General features: G+C 32.7%; 1 protein-coding gene across 3 annotated transcripts; it reads right to left on the reverse strand.

Annotated features, from left to right (window-relative positions):
* Positions 1-6777: 6777 nt before the first annotated feature.
* LOC146918105 (LEAF RUST 10 DISEASE-RESISTANCE LOCUS RECEPTOR-LIKE PROTEIN KINASE-like 2.1) lies at positions 6778-14572 on the reverse strand. Of its 3 annotated transcripts, XM_085719773.1 has the most exons (7): positions 14273-14572; positions 13601-14182; positions 11252-11610; positions 9733-10242; positions 9031-9072; positions 7634-8713; positions 6778-7499 (listed from the first exon to the last, which is right to left on the reverse strand). In XM_085719773.1, the coding sequence occupies exons 3-6, from the start codon at positions 11586-11588 to the stop codon at positions 7644-7646; spliced, it is 1959 nt and encodes a 652-aa protein (XP_085575899.1). In that variant the 5' UTR covers positions 11589-11610; positions 13601-14182; positions 14273-14572; the 3' UTR covers positions 6778-7499; positions 7634-7643. The 3 variants fall into 3 exon arrangements, with proteins under 3 accessions (XP_085575899.1, XP_085575897.1, XP_085575898.1); XM_085719771.1 differs by lacking the exons at positions 11252-11610; positions 13601-14182; positions 14273-14572 and having other exon boundaries at positions 7634-8704; positions 9733-10157; XM_085719772.1 differs by lacking the exons at positions 9031-9072; positions 11252-11610; positions 13601-14182; positions 14273-14572 and having other exon boundaries at positions 9733-10157.
* Between the last annotated feature and the right edge of the window lie 5588 nt (positions 14573-20160).

The raw sequence follows: 20160 nt of genomic DNA on the forward strand, positions 1-20160 counted from the left end.
ATATTTTCCTGAATAGTGCAAAGAGAGATTAATAATAGGAGTTCTCATTGTCCTTAAGATCTTACTCAAATGACAATACCAATATTGTTAGGATGAAGACATTTACCTTGGTTTGAAACCAAAACCTTGTAATTTTGTGTGTAAGTTTTAGTGGTGTTTACTACTTTGTCTAAGTAGAATAATTTGTTTCCCATCTAATAGGATAAAAGGAATAATAATGTAAGGATTTTGAATAAAGATAAACAACACGGAAGAAAAAAAACTAAAAAAACAAATGTAATTGGATTTTTTTTATTATTTTTTTACTTAGCCTAGATGTTATAAATGAAAGCAATCGCGCTACTCAACCCCTCAATTTTAAATGAAAATCTTACCAGTTCCAAAAATGAAAATATATTTTTATCTTCCAGTTATATTTGTTTTTACCTAATTATACAAAATCATAATAAAACAATTATACAATTCGTATTCACATTTAAATTCAAATTGAAATCCATTTTGGAGGAACTAATTAGCAATGAAATTTAAATCTTCTTAGTTTTTTTTTGCACAAGCTAAAATGATATATATTAATAACGACAGTAATACACCTGCACAAGACGTGCAAAAGTGCACCACCGCCCAATATTTACAAGAAACAATGAGCCACCAAACAATTGGCTCCCCAAAAAACAATCAAAAAAAGTTAAAGTCGAACACCCATACAAAGGAGCGGGTGTGTCGCCCAATCATAGTAACTATAAATAAAAGAACTGTGCTTTGCTTTCATCCACACAAAAGAGTTGAACTTGATTTTCTCAAACAAGACATAAGGATGTGATGCTGCATTTTGAAATATCCGATCATTCCTGTCTTTCCATATCACCCACACACATGCATACCAAATACCTTGCAAATAAGAATGAGTGCTACGCGGTAAACCCGCCATAGAGCAAAACTGAAGATGATGGTCGCGTAAATCCAAAAAAAAAACCGAGACCAGACCTAACCATTTGAGCACATAAGACCATAACAAAGATGATGTAGTACACAATAAAAATAGGTGACGGGCTGTCTCTAATGCCTCACAGTCGGCCACACATACAGAACCTTGAGCTTGTATTATATTTCTCCGTAACAAATTGTCTCGAGTCGGAATGCGATTGCGAAGTAAGCGCCACACAAACAGCGACACTTTTGACGGTATGTGCTTATGCCAAACATTGTCAACAAGACTCCTATTGACTTCAGCCCCCGTAGTAGTGATAAAGCGATAGGCCTCCTGCACCGAATATTCATGAGTGGTACCAAGTGTCCACCGCCAAGAATCAAAAACATTCACCTGTAAAACAAAGTTGTGTAATAATAAAGAACACTCCCTCACACTCTCCTCCTCCCATGCTAACAAACGTCTTCTCCATACCCACCCTCTTCCTCCTTCGCCCCATCCCTCTCTTTCTACCTCAGCCACCGTACACTCCTTGTTCACATCCAAATCAAAAAGTCTAGGAAATTTGAATCGCAAAGGCGACTCCCCAACCCAATGATCGAACCAAAATAAGGTGTTACGACCATCTCCTACAACCCGTTGAATGTTACCCTCAAACCAATTGCCCACTTCCTCCCCAACTCCCCCACGAACGTTACATAACATCCTCCACCAAGACGAACCTAATCTGCCCCCCTCCTTCAATCGGCCAGCCTCCTCACCATAACGAGCTTTTAAAACACGGTACCACTAAATCTTCTTAGTAGTTGTCACCATTGATTTACCCAGGAAAAAAAATTCAAAGATGAAATTAATCAAACAAATGATTTCTATTTGTTTGAGTTCGATAGTTTGACAAGTTAATGCAAACTCAATTCTTTTTGTTTTCGGTGGAGTTCGAACCTGTAAATACTAAAGAAAATAAGCACACCAAGATAGGTGAAGAACATTATTCTGAATCTTCATCAACATGGAACTCAACAGGTTGACTTCCAATGGAGGTAGTCCATCATCATCACTTGTATCCATCTCATTATCTTGTTGAGAGGCGGTTCTTTCATTTAAATCATGTTTTAAATATTTAGCCCGACATGAAAATCATAATAAAAATGTGAGTATTTGATATCCTTTATGTATACTATTAGGTGCCAGCATGTAGCATTCAAGTTTGATATGGAGAATATGATTATTCAATAAGGAATTTAAGTAAAACTTGACAAATGAAAGTTGATAATAAGAGCGCATCATTCTGAAGACTTCTGTAATATGCTCGAACTTGTTCATAGAAAAGAACTTGAGTAACAAGGTACATAACCTTGCTTCTTGATTAACTTGGAGAAATTGAAATTGTTTCCAAATTCTTAAATTCCAAAATATATAATGCTGCACCTGATCTGATTTAGTGATGTAAAATATATCTAAATAGAAGGGTTTGGGTAAGAATAGAAGGTTAGGAACATTTGAAAATAGAGAATATCCATTCTAAGATTGAGCATATTGGCAACAATCTTTTATCAAACTCAAGAGCTCAATAAAATCATCGATGATAACACAGATTCACTAGTTCATCTATACAAAGGCATAATGTGATAATGATATAAGAACAGTAAGAGCCTGTTTGATTCACTTCTTAAAAACAGTTTTTTAGTTTTTAAAAATTAAAAATTCAAAAACTTGTTTGACAATCCAATATTACAAGAGTACATGTTTTCGGAAACTGTTTTTCATTTATTAGTTTTTAAAATTAAAAAAGCAAAACAAGTTAAAGGTGTTTTGCTTCTCAATTTTTCAGTTTTTGAAAAGCAAAAACACGAAAAAGAGTGCAATTTTCATTAATGGCATTTCCGTAATATTGTACAACCTGACAATATAAGATGAAATATAAGATGAAAAAGCTGATTTTGCTCTATGAATGAAAATTTCTGCTATGTACAGTGAGTCAACTACAAACCATTTTTTTTCTTTTCTTACAATGAATCAAAAACTCTACAAATGAAAAAGTTTTTGAAAATGCTTTCTACTGCTACTTTGTGGATTTATTAAAAAAAGAAGAGAGATGTAAAATTAAATAAAAGGAAAGAAAAATGAAAAAGGACCGGATGAACTTTTAAGCCAAGATCTTCGCTATAAATGGAACCAGGGCTGACCCAATGTATTTTTAGGCCTTAAGGCAAATTTAAATATAGGTCTTTTAAGTGCGTTTAGAGAGAATAAGACAAAATTAACAAAATAATTTCCATAAGTTTCCTCAATCGAAAACAATTCTATATGATGTATGTAAGACACTTAATAAATATAAGTATTTTGTCAGCTAGAAATCAAACTTTGGTTTGTCAGATTGTGAGAGTATATACTCTTTCGCTATAATCAACTCCGTTAGTGGACGACCTTTTTAATATATGTAACACCCATACTAGAAATTACCATTCTGCCCTTTCTTAACTTGTAGTCTTATAACCTTCGTTAAAATAACACTGCACAGTTAAATATTCCCCGTAAACCGTTGAACTAATCTGCAAGATATAACAAGAAATGTTTGTATTCTTCGTTATAATTAACCCTTCTTAAATATTTCTTCCCTGACGCGTTGAATTGATTGCGGAGTCTATTAAAAATTTAGTGGGATATTACAATATATATATATATATATATATATGTGTGTGTGTGTGTGGGTGGGTGCGCGCGTGCGTGGGTGTGTGTGCGAGCGCACGCGTGCGTGTTGAAAATAATATTTAATATAAACATTATTTATCAATTGTTGGAGTTCATAAACTAACATAATATTATTGAAATGATACAAATATATATTAATTTTTTACTTTTACAAATTTTAATTAAACACTATTTGTCTTAATATATTTAGAACAACCGACATCGAATTTGATTGATTGGAATCTAAAGGCAAAAATAATTTAAGGTTCAATTAACCAATAAAATACATAGCATTGAAATCGAACTTACAACATAAAACTACGACTCTTCATTTGCATACCACTTGAACTTCGAGTGAACATGTTTACGAAATTTGATGTACGAAATCTTATTTTTTGATGGAATAATGAATAGTCCAATTCTCATTTGTTAATCTTATTGGACTATTCAAAAATTCCTCTAATTCACACATGTTTTCTTAAGCTCTGTATTGTATGATGAGAGATAATTCACATGGACAAGTTTTACGTCCTTTTATATTATGAAATTTTTTTGACAACCAATATAATGGAAGCAACAATATTGAAGGGTATATATTCTAAAGATGAACCTATTCAAAGGCTTCTCATCTTTCTTGAAGTTGCACATGAGAAACCAAAAACAGTTCTCTTTCTTGTTCCTGTTCCTGTTCTTGTTCTTGTTCCGAACTACCATGTTGCAAAAACTCATCATTATGCTCATTTTTCAAAGATGTTTTTCTCTCTTTCTGTCATAACTGATAATGAGACTTAAATGATTTATTAGACCGTGGCTTTTGCTATCCTCGCCAGTTAGGATACAAAAGGTTCCCGCCAGTTGGAACGGGCACTATCCGTGAGGATGACCCCACGATAATCAGAGGAGTCCGGTATCCCCGTCAGTTGGGTTCCCGCCAGTTGGAAATTATTACCGGTCAGAGTGGAATAAATTTCGGGGTTACTCCACCTGGGTTTATTCTGTAAAATCAACTCAGATAATATTGTTTGTTCAACGCTAACTTCTAACATAATGATAAATATTATTATGATTACAATTATGACTATATACAAGTATATGATTATGAATATGTCAAGATGACAAGAATATTCAGTTATTTAGCGATCTTAGTTTTTCCCCGATCGCTCAGTTATGTACATATGAGCCTTATAAATCCAAAAAGGGTTGAGTTTAGAGACAAATGGCGATCCTAGGTTCCCTGAGATTGCCTACAGCCTAGGATAGGTGGAACTCACTGAGACATCCCGTCTCACCCAAATCCCTTTTATTTTATTTCAGATCAGCAGGTTGTACGTGGCAAGGAGACAATACAGGAGACTGAATGATATATTTTCACATGCTCGTGTCGTACTAGTTCAGAATATTTATTACGGTTCCAGACATGTATTCAGATAGCAAATGTACGATCCTGCAGTGATGTATATATATTTATTCAGTCGAAATTTTTATTATTATAATTTTAATGTATCCAGTACTAAGTTTAACGCACATGCTAAATATTCTAAATAAATTTGGTATGGGTGTTACACTTTCTGCAAGAGAACACTAAGACCAAGTTTGGAAAATGAATGATGATTTGATATTGAGAACTCTTCATGACTTGTTGAGCATGGTTTTTGAGGAAATGGGGTATCAGGGTTGAAACCAAACTTGAACATACCAAAGAAACCAACAAGAAACTTGAACATACCAAAGAAACCAACAAGAAACAGAGTAAGAAGCGATAGTGTTGATTTTCTATTGAAGATGATAGTTTTTGAAGTGGGATTTGACATTTTTAAAGTGGGATTTGACATTCTTCATGACATTATTGACCATCCAAAAGAAAAAGTTTTGATGGTTGGGGGTGGATGTTAATGTGGTGTGTTTGTTAGGAAATTGATCCTAAGGCTTGTTTATGAGTTTAATAATATTTCATCCAATGAGGTGGATGTTCATGACATTAATTTATGTGTTTGTCACATCATGATACTTTTGTAAGTGTATTTTAAATTTAATTCTATGAAAATATAATGCACTATACTTTCATAAAATTAAATTTAGTTTAGTGCATTATACTTTCATAAAATTATACTTTCATAGAATTATATTTTAATTATATTTTTATACTTTCATAGTATAATGTCTATATTAAATATTATTTTCAAGCGTGCGCTCACGCACACACCTACGCACGCGCACACACACACAGATATATATATATATATATATATATATATATATATAGGGTCTTGCTACAAGCCACCCTTTGGTGGTGTCTTTTAGCAAGTCACACCTCAAGGTGTGATTTGCACTTTTTAGTTATAACTTTGCTAAAAGACACCTTCATAAAAGTAAGTTGGTGTCTTTTCGCAAATGCTCATAGAGTAACTTGCTAAAAGACACCTTCACAAAAGGTGTCTTCTAGCAAAACCCATATATATATATATATATATATATATATATATATATATATATATATATATATATATATTAAAAAGGCCACCCACTAACGGAGTTGATTATAGCGAAAGAGAACATACTCTCACAATCTGACAAACCAAAGTTTGATTTCTAGCTGACAAAATACTTATATATATTAAGTGTCTAACATACATCATATAGAATTGCTTTCGATTGAGGAAACTTATGAAAACTATTTTGTTAATTGTTTTATTCTCTCTAAATGCACTTAAAAGACCTCTATTTAAATTTGGTTTTAGGCCTAAAAATACATTGGGTCGGCCTTGGTTCCATTTATAGCGAAGATCTTGGCTTAAAAGTACATCCAGTCCTTTTTCATTTTTCTTTCCTTTTATTTAATTTTACTTCTCTCTTCTTTTTTGAATAAATCAACAAAGTAGCAGTAGAAAGCATATTAAAAAAAAAAAATCATTTGTAGAGTTTTTGATTCATTGTACGCAAAAAAAATGATGTGCGCTTATTACAGAAGTCTTCAGAATGATGTGCTCTTATTACCAACTTTCATTTGTAGAGTTTTTGATTTAAAAAAAAAAAAAAAAAACAAGTAAATAATATTCGGAGTTGCTTTTAAATCAAGACAGTTAGTATCTAATTGCTTCTTAAATAGGTGTAAGTGTTATGATATATGAATGAAGCAAGTAAAGGAACTCAAATTTCCATTAGTAAACCAGTAGGGAATTATAATAGAAATTGGAAGGAATTCTAGTATGGAACAGGTACCATCTTGATTTAATTCAGAGCAGTAAAATAAGGGAGAGCTTCTATGTACATTACTAGACTAGAAAGCATATAAAAGAAAAAAAATACTTTTAGAATTGCCACAGAGAGAGAGGTCAGAGGAGTCATCATCAAATCCTTTTAGTAAGCCCTTTTATTATGACTTAGACAAATTGAATGAAAGTGTTTCACTTCATTAATTATCATTGAGTGTACACAATGTATGTATAGACAATGATCACCACATAGAAATGAGGAATATTTTCGGTTAGCATTTCAAATCCTCGATTCCTTCATTTCCGGATCACATGTCACGTGTTCCTTAAATTCCTCAATTTTGATTATTGCCAACTGTGTGTATTCTCTTCTGTTATTTGAGATCATAAAAATAGGACAAACCTTGTTTTATCCACATGCTTTAGATTCATGTGTGTGGGTTCACATTTAGCAACACTTGCGAGTTCACTTTTTTTTTTTTTTTTTTTTGACAAATGCGAGTTCACATTTTCAACAAAGAGATTATTAAAACTTTTGAACAAAGGATTGATATGATTTTCAGTATTTCACAATCGGCTCCTCTTTTAAATCATATAAACATGTCATCTACAAGACTTCCTTCTTCATATATTTTCATTCGCTTCAACCATATCAGTTTTACTTTCACCTGCATTGCAGCAACAGATTTATCAAAATAACACTTTTATTTGAGCAATTTGTAATGCTTTTACGTATACTATAACAACAGTTTAGAAACTTATATACAAGATGATAGAAAAAAATGCAGTGTGGAACACTTACGCCAAAACTTTCATGAAGTTGAAGATTCTGGTACAGGTATAGTAGGAGAAGAAAGAATAGGTTTGGGTGGTATTTCCAATGAATTCATTTTTCCTTCTAACATTTCAATCACTCTACTCATTGTAGGCCTATCTTTTGGAAATGTTTGAATGCACCATAAACCCACGATGGTCATTCTCTTTGCGATCTCATCTTCTTCTGGGGAAATGACTTCACCCGGTCTCAAATCACCGCCAACATCAAGCCTTTTGTATACCCAATATGGAAAGTATATCCCACTTGTGTGACTTGCATCAGCATGAAGGTTTTTCCTCCCTCCAACCATTTCCAATAACATCATTCCATAACTATAAACATCAGACTTGTGTGAAACTCCTCCAAAATTTCTATTCCACAGCTCTGGAGCTACATATCCCATTGTCCCTCTTGCATTTGACATCGAAATAATGCTCTCTTTCTTTGGGCAAAGTCTTGCCAGTCCAAAATCTGATATCTTTGGACAAAAATTCTCATCCAAGAGAATATTATGTGGTTTGATGTCAAAATGTAAAATTCGAGTGCTACATCCCCTATGTAGATATTCCAACCCTCGAGCTATCCCTTTAGCAATTTGATAAAGAATTTCCCAGCTCAAAGGAGGAAGTGTTTCAGGTCCCTTATTGTAAATAAGTTTGTCAAGAGAACCATTGGACATTAATTCATAGATGAGAGCTTTTTTCCGACCTTCAAAACAAAATCCGAGAAGGGCAACAACATTAACATGAGAGGTTTTTGTAATGCTAGAAACCTCGTTCATAAAATCTTCATTTCCTTTCGATGCCTTCAATATCTTTACGGCCACAGGGCTGTCATCGGATAGCTTTCCTTTGTATACAGCACCATAACCACCTTGTCCTAATTCGACTTTGAAGTTGTTGGTCATTTTCTTGATATGTGAGAATTTGTATCTTCTAGCAGTGAAGGCTTCATGAGTTTTTAAGAATCTTTCAATGTCTTGGTTTTTAAGAAGTGTTGACTTGTATTTGAAACAAAAGATAATGATACATATGGATAATGCTACAAATACTGCACCTGCACTTCCTGTTAGGAGGCTTAGTCAATGTATTTATGATTAAGAAAATATTTACATATTTTTATTATATGAGTTTTTTGGTATAAGAGAAACAAATCACAATCCCATATCTCTTTGTAATCAAATTTATATTGGCAAGCTGCCAAGCTATCTGCTTAAGGTTTTGTCTAGTGCATAATTGATATTAACAGTTAGCCTATAAAAAAAATAGTCCAATCTAAGGAAGGATAACAGTTCTTCTTTTATTGCATGTAGATTAATGATTACTACTAAATATACCACAATCGTTAAAGAGACAAATACAACAGGAAATTAGATGTATCACCTAGAATGATTTTCATTTTCGCTTGCCTGCTCAAATGCTTCTCTGTGCAACAATAGTAGAAACATCATGTAGGAATCTGTTAGAACATTGGCTGATCAATAAAAAAATTAACTTCATCTTTAGTATTTCATAGCTACAAATAAACAATCAAAGATGCAAATAAGAATATCTAATTTGAGCAAACAATACAAAAATCTAATACCTAAGCTGCATAAGAGTCGCTGAAGGAATCATGGAGGTTTTCTGGTGGGAACTGAGAGGCAAATAGAAATAGGAATGGGGAACTACAAACTTACGAGTAGTGACCACTATTTACAAACCTTGCTCAAGAGTGTACTTGAGATGTTGCTAAAAGATTACGAATTCACGTCCGTTGGATTTAAAGCTCGGAAATATCGCACGAGGTTAAATAGAAATCATATTTTAAGAATGAGGATAAAGGAACATAAGTAATCTAAGCAAGAGATGTATGTGTATATCTTAAGCTTAAATTCTCAAATGCCTTGTATTGTGACATGTTAACTTCTAAGTTCCAAACATGAACTAGACGTATCGTTTACTTATTACCATTAAATCAATCCACAAAATCCTAAAACATCTTATGAATATGTGATAAACTAGTTTGGCATCAAAAGAAATCTAATAAAACAAGATTGTGTTCGACAGAAGAATCTAATAAAATGTCAGGAAAAGAAAGAATACCATTTGATGATGTTACTCCATCTGCCATGGATTTCTCCGGCAAGAGACACATAACTGAATTTTCTGATGTATTGTATCCGCATTTCCTACCAGATTTCATGCAACCACCACATATTTCTTCTCCCACACCACTCCACCCAACCTCAAATCCTTCACCTAAAACATCCGAGTCATTTGTCAATGAATTCTTCAAGCCAGGAAAGGTGATACTATTCTTACACTCCATAACATTGAAATCAACCAATTTGTCACTTGAAACTAGGTATGCATCACGAGTTTTACCCTCCATGAGGCAAGAAAACACTTCAGAAACTTCAGAACTCAACGTAGAGGAGTTTGAGTTTGGACGAAGACCACACTCGTACAATAGAGTATAGTTTTCATTGTTAGAAGTGTACTTGAAGAAATGCAAATCTAAGTTTACATCAATATATTGCTTCGGACAAGAATGCACAACATCAACATCATAACTCCATAAATCGTCCCTTACAATCCTCAAAAGTTGAGACCAAGGTTTTAAAAAACGGGACGTTACCGCAAAAACGGCCGTTACAAATCGGTATCGGCAGCGGCCGTTACCGTTTTTGCCCCTTTTAACGCTGAGAAAGAAATTCACAGCAATATCGCCGTTACAGCGTTACGGAACGCCGTTACGACCGTGAAACGCCGTTACGGACTCCAACTTGAAAATTCAGTCAAAACTTTTTTCTCACTTTTCTCTCTATACAAACATTCACTGTGAAATATAAGCTTAGATTCATGATCAGCGTGAAAATCCAATCAAAATGGTATTTTAGTTTGTGAGATTTGGTGAACATTTGAGGTTTTAGAAAATTCAACAGTGGTGATGTTCTTGTTGTTGTTCTTCACGTGAAGAAAGGAAGAAGAAGGAGTTGACCTCCTTCCTTCCTTGTTGACCGCGGGCCCCACCTGCAGTTTTGTCCTATATGCTGTTGCTTATGCACCCCCTTTTTCATATCTGCACCCTTGGTTTTTTAACTATATGTAGGAATTAAATTTGGACCCCTTGATGCATCAAGTGGTCCAGATTTATTCCAGCTGAGCCAATTTTGTTTTTATTTATTTCTTCACCATTTTTATTATTTTTTACATTATTTTTGGCACTTTAATGCCTCTTTTTTATTCATAAAAATTTATGATGTGAACTAAATGTAGTTAATTGAGCATGAACTATGTTTAAAGATATGCTATGAGTAGTAATTTATTAGTTAATTTCTTTTCAATCTGTCAAACATTCTATCTTTACTAAATGTAATCTATTTTTATTATTATATTCACTTTAAACATGTTATAATTATGGAAAAAAAGTATTAATCTAAGTTATTATACATTATATGATAACATAAATAGTTTTAATACGTTTTGTGAAACATTTTGACTAATTCACACCGCGAAGACCGTTATTTGTATCGCAGCGTCCGTTACAGCCGAAATCGCGACAACCTTAACGCGACCGCGATCGCGACCGCGACCGTTTTTTAGAACCTTGGTTGAGACATTTGATTTATATGAAGGATGTGAAACTTTTGGGACTTGATGTCAATAGTTAAGTTGCCATGTTGACAATCAAGCTTGAAGTTTGGATGGCCGCAATAACTTGGTTGGATGTTAAGACTCCAGAATGGGTAGCTAATATCGCTGAAATTTCCACATCCAAAAGGTTCACAAGATGTGGTGGACACAGCATTAGTAGTGGCATGTTTTTGAAATTGACTTAAGAAGAAGAGTGGAAGGAAGAGAAATGTGTTGATGATGAAAGAAAACGAAGGTAGAAAAGGAAGCGGAGGCATCCGAGAAGAACGCTCCAAAGCGATGTTCCTAGTTTCTTCTAGCATTTCCCCCTTTTACATATATTTCCTAAAATCAGAATGTGTATCAGAACAATGGCTAAAAATTTAGCAAGTAACATATTGCTGCAAATTTGGAGGTCCTATTTAAAGTTAAAATACAAGCATTATGAAGAAAATAACAAATGGAGAAGTACACCCTATCTACGAAATTGATAGTCAAATAAATTAAGAATCTTGCATATATGAATGGAATACATGTTGATCAAGCAGTTTACATTATTCATTTATATTTTTGTTGATAATTTTTTTTGTTGAAATAAAAAATTGGGACCAGTGTTTTAAAACCCCGACCGACCCGGTTGGACCGGGAACCGGAGGGTGCAGCTGTTCGGGCAGGCTACTGGACCGGATATGCAATTAGCCAGCTGAAACCCGGTGTGACTCGGCAAGGTCAGTGGGCGGACCGCTGAACCAGTTTAGCCCACCCGACCCGTTTTCCTTTTTTTTTTTTTTTTTGACTTGCTTGAGTTTCTGTTTTTTGCTGACTATGTTTCGAACTTACTTGGGTTTGTAAGTCTATTCTTTTTTTTTTGGTTGACTATGTTCAGAACTTACTTGGATTTGTAAGTCTGTTATATTTTGATTTCCAACAATGTTTAGAACATACTATGTTTTAAATATGAAATCTAAATATTAGAATTTATTTGTGAGGTTTTTTATGCAGTACTATTGTTTAATGTATGAGCTAATTTGAATTTGGATTGGAATTAGCTTGAATTGTGCTGCAGTTAAGAAATTAACTTGCAAAGTTGCAACAGTGAATATAATTTTTTTAATGTACAAACTTTAAATAAATAGAAAAAAATGACATGATTTTTTTATCAAAATTTCATTCATAATGTAATTTTGGGTCATAAATATTTTTATATAGACCGGGTCAATATTCATGCGTCCGACTAGTGACCCACTGGTTCGACCAGTGAACCAGTGCCTTGACCAGGTCGATCACCAGTCCGGGTTTTACAACATTGATTGGGTCATTCTTAATTTAAATTTTGCTATCCACAGATCCAGAGACAGTGGATACCCTTTTAAAGCATATTTTAAAAAAGAGCACTAACCAGTATGTTGTTTCTAATTCTTGATATTAGACTAAGACAAACATTGATTTTTTGTAGAAATAGCCAAGGTAGGAAAAAAAATCTATAAAAAAAAACTTAATTTTACTACATAAGTGCATATAACTTTAAACTAAGGGTGGAAACAAGAAAATGCAACAACCATATGTTTGTTTGCAGCATTATCTAACAAATTCCATACCTGTAATGCATCCTTGTTAAGCCTTTTGATGGCAATAGATAGAGGCACAAGTCGCCACATTCTAAGAGTCTAGACCCTTCTGGTAGACTCAATTTTCATTAGCAAGTGAGTCCTAGAATTTTACATACTTACAAAGTAGATTTTTCTTTAACTAGGATTTTTTATAGTTACTATCATTATTTTTTATTTGTATTGCTTTGAGTTTAATAGATTGAGCCGACCTCACTTAGTGGGGTAAAAGTGGAATGATATTATATAGAGGATTGTGTAAAAAAAAAGAAATCATTTTAGAGAATAAATTGAGTAATAGATTGTTGATAAATAGATCATAGGTTGATATTGCACATGCATAACATATCATAGGTGGTTTCAATATCAACACTTAATTTTTTCACTTCATTAACTACTCATTTTGCCCCTTGTTGGACTACAAAATAATTAGACACCCCAAATTTATAGATACACTTAGTTATAGAGTTCAATTTCAATTCCGCCCACCTTAAAAATAAACTAGTTGCAAATTGCTATGGAAAGATCCTGAGAAAGTGTATATCATATAGGTAAAAACTCACAAACAAGAGTTCAATAGCTTAATTCTTTAAAAATGAAGTTTTCTTCACTAACAGTGATTGCTTTTTTGTAGAAATAGCCAAGATATAAAAAAGCTTTAAACTACATAAATAAAACTTAATTCTATTATGTCTTAAAATTATTTATCTTACAAAGAAATTGCATACCTTGTTAATTAAGCCTTTAGATGGCAACTAAGACGTTGTGCTTCTTTCAGATCCGTAAAACTCAAGTTTCTCTTGCTCTTTTACTTCAAGTGTACACTATTCTTGATGGTGACTTGCATATACGTGGACTCTATTCTCTCTCTTCCTCTTCTTGCATTTTGTTCACTCATTGAATTTTGTGACATGATTGATTAGCATGAAGGAACAGTGTCTTTAATACATTTGTCACAATTTCTGTGGTGGTAATTGAAATATCTTTATTATCATAATTGTCCAAATAATACAAGTCTAGTCTTATCATAATTATCTTTTTTGTAATTCCTGTTAACAATTTTAACTTTTTCCTATAATGCAAACTCAAGATAACGAGCACACAATAATAGGTTGAACTATGAGATCCAACTGTTTAATCATTTGAATCAACTGGATTCTATCAACCAGCTGCAACTCAAGAGATCTCATCCGATTAGTATTGGCTTCCTGTGGAGATACTTCATCATCATCATCAGTACTCGTGTTCATCTCATTCTCATGTTGGAAATGGTGGTTCTTTCATTTGAATCATGTTTAAAATTTTCAGGCCTACACAGAAAACATGATTGAAGTTGTGAGTATTTCACTTCGATGTATTAGATGCCACAACCACAATACAATATTCAAGAGATATGCAACCTTGCTTTTTGATTAAAGAGCTTTTTTCTTTCCACTTTCATCAACTATAACGTAGCTCCCTAGCGATGGAGAACAAAATTTCTGGTTGGTTGATCAATAAAGTGGAGGAAAACCAAGAAAGAATTTATAAAACCACTAAACAAGATTGCAACATCAAATTAATAGGCTTATAGGCTGGACTAACATGAAACACATGTCTCTTGTGAACTCAATGAGAGCTCATAATCAACAGATGTCTACAGATATTGCCTGATATAATCGGTTCGTGGATTGGACTTGGTATGACTTTGAAATAGTTCCATAATGACAAAATCACAATTAACATGGAGAAACTAAGATTATGTCCACATTCTTAAATAACAAACTGGTAAGGGTGATAGGAAATATACCATCCAACATTTGATCTGATTTAGCTGTTTAGGAACACTTGAAAAAACTTTAATGATTGAGTATATTAGCAATAATTGTTTCACCAAAGGAAAGAGCTTAGAAAATCATTAATCATAACACAGATTCATTAGTTCACCTAGACAAACGCATAATACTATAAGCGAATAAATAATACTTGAGTTACTTTTAATTCAAGACAATGAAGTATTACAAACCTAAATAATACTTAAATACTTGTAACTAATGTTTGCACAAATTGCAGTTACACAAACAAACCATTATAGAACCAAATCACATTAAAATATTGCTAACAAAACCCACTTGGGTTGGCCCGGTCGTATTGGCTTGGGATCTGGGAGTGTGCTCCTCCTTGAGGTCTCAGGTTCGATTCTCTCCAGTGCCAATTTAGGTGGGCGAATTTAGTTTCTTCAAAAAAAAACAATTATTGCTAACAAAATTGCTCAGACATAATTTCAATTGCTAACAAAATTGCTCAGACATAATTTCAAAAAAAAAAATTGCTCAGACAGAATTTCAAAAAAAAAATTGCTCAGACAGGTTAACCAAGTCTGTTTCATGTCAACATCCAGGTCAATGAATCATTTGAAATTCAGTTTGTTTTACTGTGTTTAGTTCATAACATCCCTTTTGCACACATGTAAGTTGAAGCCAATTTTTTTGGAGTAGAACAATATTGTATATAAAATTTGAAATGTGTTTTATAAAATTTAGAAAACTAGAGTTTATAGAACTTCATAGGAGTATTTGCTCTCTCTCACACACATTTTATATACAAGCAAGATACTAAAATAGATAATGTCTTAATCTCTAGTGCGTAGTTATATATAAATTATGGTCTACAATTGCAATTGTGGCCTCAATATAAAGATTTTAGAGGTCTCCACACCGGCATCGCAATGGCAGGTGCAATCAAACAATATTGCAATTCTATGTAAAAATTGAAAGGGATTTATAAAGTTTAGAAAACTTGGGTTCATAGAGATTCATAGGAATGATTTTTCTCACAACCACAATTGAGGCCGCATTTTGATGCAATATCAAGGTTTGCAACGTAATCGCAATTATGACTGCAAGCGCAATCACGTAATCGCTTGCCTCTTCATATATTTATTACAATTAAATATGACGGATTTGTATCTGCAATGAATTAATTGATGGGTTTGTACAAAATAGCTTTTTTAAGTTCTTTAAACATTGTCACATGCAATGAAGGTTTTCATTTTTTTTATTTTGGTAACAAAAAATACACACATTTTTTTTTTTTAAGGAATACACACATAATTGTTATTGTTGATTATTATTTGAAACGAATGTATCTTAAATAAAGAAATCACTTTGTCTCTTCTACAAAAACATCAACACATTTTTTATCAACTCAACACAACTTCTCGCCGAAATTCAAAAAGTAGTGTTGAGTTGATGAAAAAATGTTAATTGTTGTAGAGGAAAGATAGGAATTTCGTTATCTAGGATACCTTTTTTCCAATTAACAACGACTATAACAATTACTTGTGTATTTTTGTAATCAAAATTCCAAAAAAATGAATCTTCTTGCATGTTACAAGATTTAAAAATTTTGTTAAGATAGCTATTTAGTACAGATTCATGAATTAATTGAATGCAGATACGTTTTTATCTTATTATAAAAATATATATGAAAATACGTAAAACAAAAAACAAGGAAAATGTGAACATTAAAAAGTTCAAATTCCTATTTTTGATATGGATTAGGGCTGGAAATGAGCCGAGTCGAGTCAAACTCATCTGAACTCGACTCGATAAGGATTAGTTCGGCTCGAAACTCGACTCAAGTTCGATACGAACCTTTTTTCAAGCTCGAGTTCGGCTCGTTTAAAGTTTACGAACAGCTCGACTCGGCTATTTAGGTTCAACTCGTTAGGTGTGCAAATGAACTTTGAAAAATTGCATTAATACTTCTAGTTTCTTAAACAAGAAATGAAAACAATTTTAAGTTTTTCAACTATCTTGGAAATGGTTATCACTTTGAAAACAGTGAAAAACATTTACAATGACAGTACAATGCATAACTTAAAATTAATTTCTAGCTCAAGTTCAGCTCATTTGGTTCATGAACCAAACTCAACGAGTTAATTGTCGAGTCGAGTTCCGAACTATATTCGAGTTGGTTCGGTTCATTGCCAACCCTAATATGGACGACTAAAAGAGTTAAGAGTTTTCTGTAAAATCTGCATACAAGTTTCTCTAGGATGGGAGGGAAACTATACTCTAATCGATCACATTCCTCTCAGGATGATTGTAAGTAGAATAAATTATGGAGTTAAGTCTATTCAGCTGCATACATGTTTAATTTGCGATTTGGATTCTATCCTTTGAAAATTCTATAAAGTTTTTTCAAGTGGAATCTCAACCATTAAATATGAGAGAGAAAGTGAGAATTAAATTGTAAAGGAAACTGATTGTTGTATTTTAATGGTAGAGATTAAAAATGAAGAAAACTTGAGATAATTTTAAATGGTAGAGATTTTAATTTGGCACATAATTTTCAATAGATTGCCGGTCAAATCCTGTTTATTAAGGAGAGGAATCCCCCTCCTCTGCTATATTTTTGTGACCTGGCCGAAGAAAGAATAGAGCACTTGTTCAAAGAAAAGATTTGGTTCGCATTGCCGCTTGGTGTAGAAAAATTTGGGTAGAAAAAACATGTGTTGATTGAATTTAAAGAAAGGATTTTTGTGTTGAATTTTGATAAATAAATATATTATTATTGCTAGTTGAATGTGATGGGTTAGTTTTTCCTGGAAGTTATAAGTGGATCTAACACAATATTTGAGGGAATATATCTATTTTCTAGGTTTATATTTTTTAAAGGGTCATACTAACTTGTGTCTTTAGGGAACAAGATAAGGAACCCAAAAATAGATATATTCCCTCAAGTTTTGTGTATTCTATTTATTACAAATTCAAAAATTAAATTCAATGCACACATTCCAACAAAAAAAATCATATATTTGATTCATTAACTTGTGTTTTAAGGGCACAAGTTAACATTTCTTTTTTTAAAAAGTGTTTTTGATGAATAAACTTAAAGAGAATTTAAGCTAGTCATCTCCTTTGAGATTTGCATAATAACCGAGTCAAAAATAAATTTGACAAAAAAAAAATGTTGACACAGTCATTATTGACATTTTTACTTTTATTTCATTTAAGAAGTGTTTATGATGATCAAAATAAAATGAAATTTACCATAGTCATCGGTATTGCGATTTTTGGAATGAACAAACAAAAAAAGGATTTAGTGTAGTCACAGACATTGAGATTTTTGCAATGGTTAAATTAAAAGAGAATCTAGTGTAGGCATCCACTTTAAGATTTTGCGTTGATTAAACAAAAAGAGGATTTGAAATAGCCGTCAATTTTAGGATTTGAGATGTAAGTTTGAAAGAATAAAATTGTATAAGGATCACATCAAAAGTAGATTCTGATTGACGAACACACAACATAATTACTTTCATATGTTATGTTTTTTAAGAAGAATTAAATTTTTATTTTAACCCTCTGATTCTTAATGGAAAAGTGTACATGTAATCTACAGTTTGACTCATATGTTAATAAAGTCTGGTTAATAATTGTTTCAACCAAGAATCATGAATCAAATTGCATGGTTAATTTTTTTTTTATTGAGAACAGAAGCTAAACTCAAACTAAATGAGACCATGAATCAAATAACAAAAAGAGTGTTTCTTTTCCCACCTTTCACATCTGCTTCGGATTATGAAATCTAAAAAAACAGGAGGGTGTTGGAGTGTGTTTTTAACACTTTTCATAATATATAATTTAAAATATGTAGAGCGCGCTAGAAACCGATAAGAAAAGAAGCTTTCTCACTGTCTAACAAAGATGACAAGGCAGAAAAATGTGAGCTTGGTGTCCGAAATACAACTTAAAGATGCACTTCCTTATTTAAATAAAAGTTAATAAAAACTAATAGAAAGAATAAATAAAAGACCGGAAAACCTAGAGTCTTCCTTTAGCATCCAACCAAAAGGAATGAAAGATGCAATTTCTCTTTAGACAGGGAACGATCTTTATAGGAAGAAGAAAAAAAAAATAGAAAAGATGCCAATGAGAAAAGAAAGAAGAGTGTGAGCAAGAGAAAGAGTACATATGTATTTTGCTACTCCTCCTCTTTGATCCCCTCAATTTATAGACACCACTATGAACTTATGATAAAACTCAGTTTTGAAATTTTGTTTGTTTGTTGTAGGATTCAAAAAACGTGTAGTTAGTGCAGACATGGAAGAGGAAGGAAAAATGTTTAATTTATGATAACTTGTATAGTTGGTTAAGATTATAGTCTTCTTAGGAAAAGAACCAAAAATATGAGAAGGAAAAAAAAAACTACGGACCATGAAAAGGAAAATTTGTATCAAACTCATTGTAGTTATGTGGTTCATCCATATGCAAAGGAAACTTGTATACAAAAACGGGCAAATTGGTTATGCAAAAATAGATAAATTGGTTTTGTGAAAGCAATAATTATGGATTACTGTCAGGTTGGGTAGATACGCACTAATCATGAAAGCTCGATGCCAGGAAGGGTACTGACGCTTCAGTTGAAGAAAAAAATACATGAGGAATAACTTCATTTTCAAAACTGACATGTTGATCATAAAGAAAGGGTCAAGATCCTCTCCATTTGTAGTTTGAAAGGATAACCGCCAATTCCGGTTCTAAGATTGTAGTTTGAAAGCAATAATGACACGGTAAATTTCGGTCAATTTAGTCTTTCAACGTTAAATTTCGGTCAATTTAGTCTTTCAACGTTATAAAATATTAATTTTCTTCTTAAATTGAGCAACGTCAATCGATCTAATCATTTTCCTCAGTAAGGCATATGGTCGTGTGAATTGGAATTGCCACTTTAGCATATTGGAAAAAATGGGTTAGGATCCTCTCCATTTGATAAAATAAATGGAAGTACACAATTTAGAGAGAGATAGACACATAAAATAGATAGTGGGTCCTACCACTAAGTGAGTCCCACCATCATTAATTATTTTTTACTTTTTCAAAAATTTTTGAGTCTATATCTCTCCAAATGGAGAAATGGAGAGGATACAAAATGGAAAAGATCTTGACTCATAAAAAATAGGCTTTAATTCAGTATGGATTAATTGGATGCGTTTATGTGTTACTATTGTCAAATATCATATCCTTGCAAATGATAGGAAAGTTGGTCAGATTATTCCAAGAAGAGGCTTGAGACAAGATGATCCATTATCACTTTATCTATTTATCTTGTATGTTGACAATATGGCTACACATCTTATTTAATTACAACAAAAATATGTAGAGATACAAATTATTTCATGGCTACATTGAGTAAGAAAAAATATAGAGCAAGATAAGTTAGTTGATTGTATAATCGTCTGTACCCGTAAAATTTCTTGAAACTTTACTTTCCCGCGATGCACTAAAATACAACTTCGTGGAAT

This window comes from Medicago sativa, chromosome 6 (assembly GCF_051527215.1).
Source record: "Medicago sativa cultivar Bolivia chromosome 6, Bolivia_mono, whole genome shotgun sequence".
NCBI classification, from domain to species: domain Eukaryota; kingdom Viridiplantae; phylum Streptophyta; class Magnoliopsida; order Fabales; family Fabaceae; genus Medicago; species Medicago sativa.

Excerpts from the sequence above, each read along its gene's own strand:
- LOC146918105 (XM_085719773.1), bottom strand. The coding sequence starts at position 11,588 with ATGCTAGAAGAAACTAGGAACATCGCTTTGGAGCGTTCTTCTCGGATG. Across the intron at positions 9,073-9,732 it reads TGGAGTAACATCATCAAATG|AGAAGCATTTGAGCAGGCAA; the intron begins GTATTCTTTCTT and ends ATTGTTGCACAG. Across the intron at positions 8,714-9,030 it reads GAAAATGAAAATCATTCTAG|GAAGTGCAGGTGCAGTATTT; the intron begins GTGATACATCTA and ends GCCTCCTAACAG.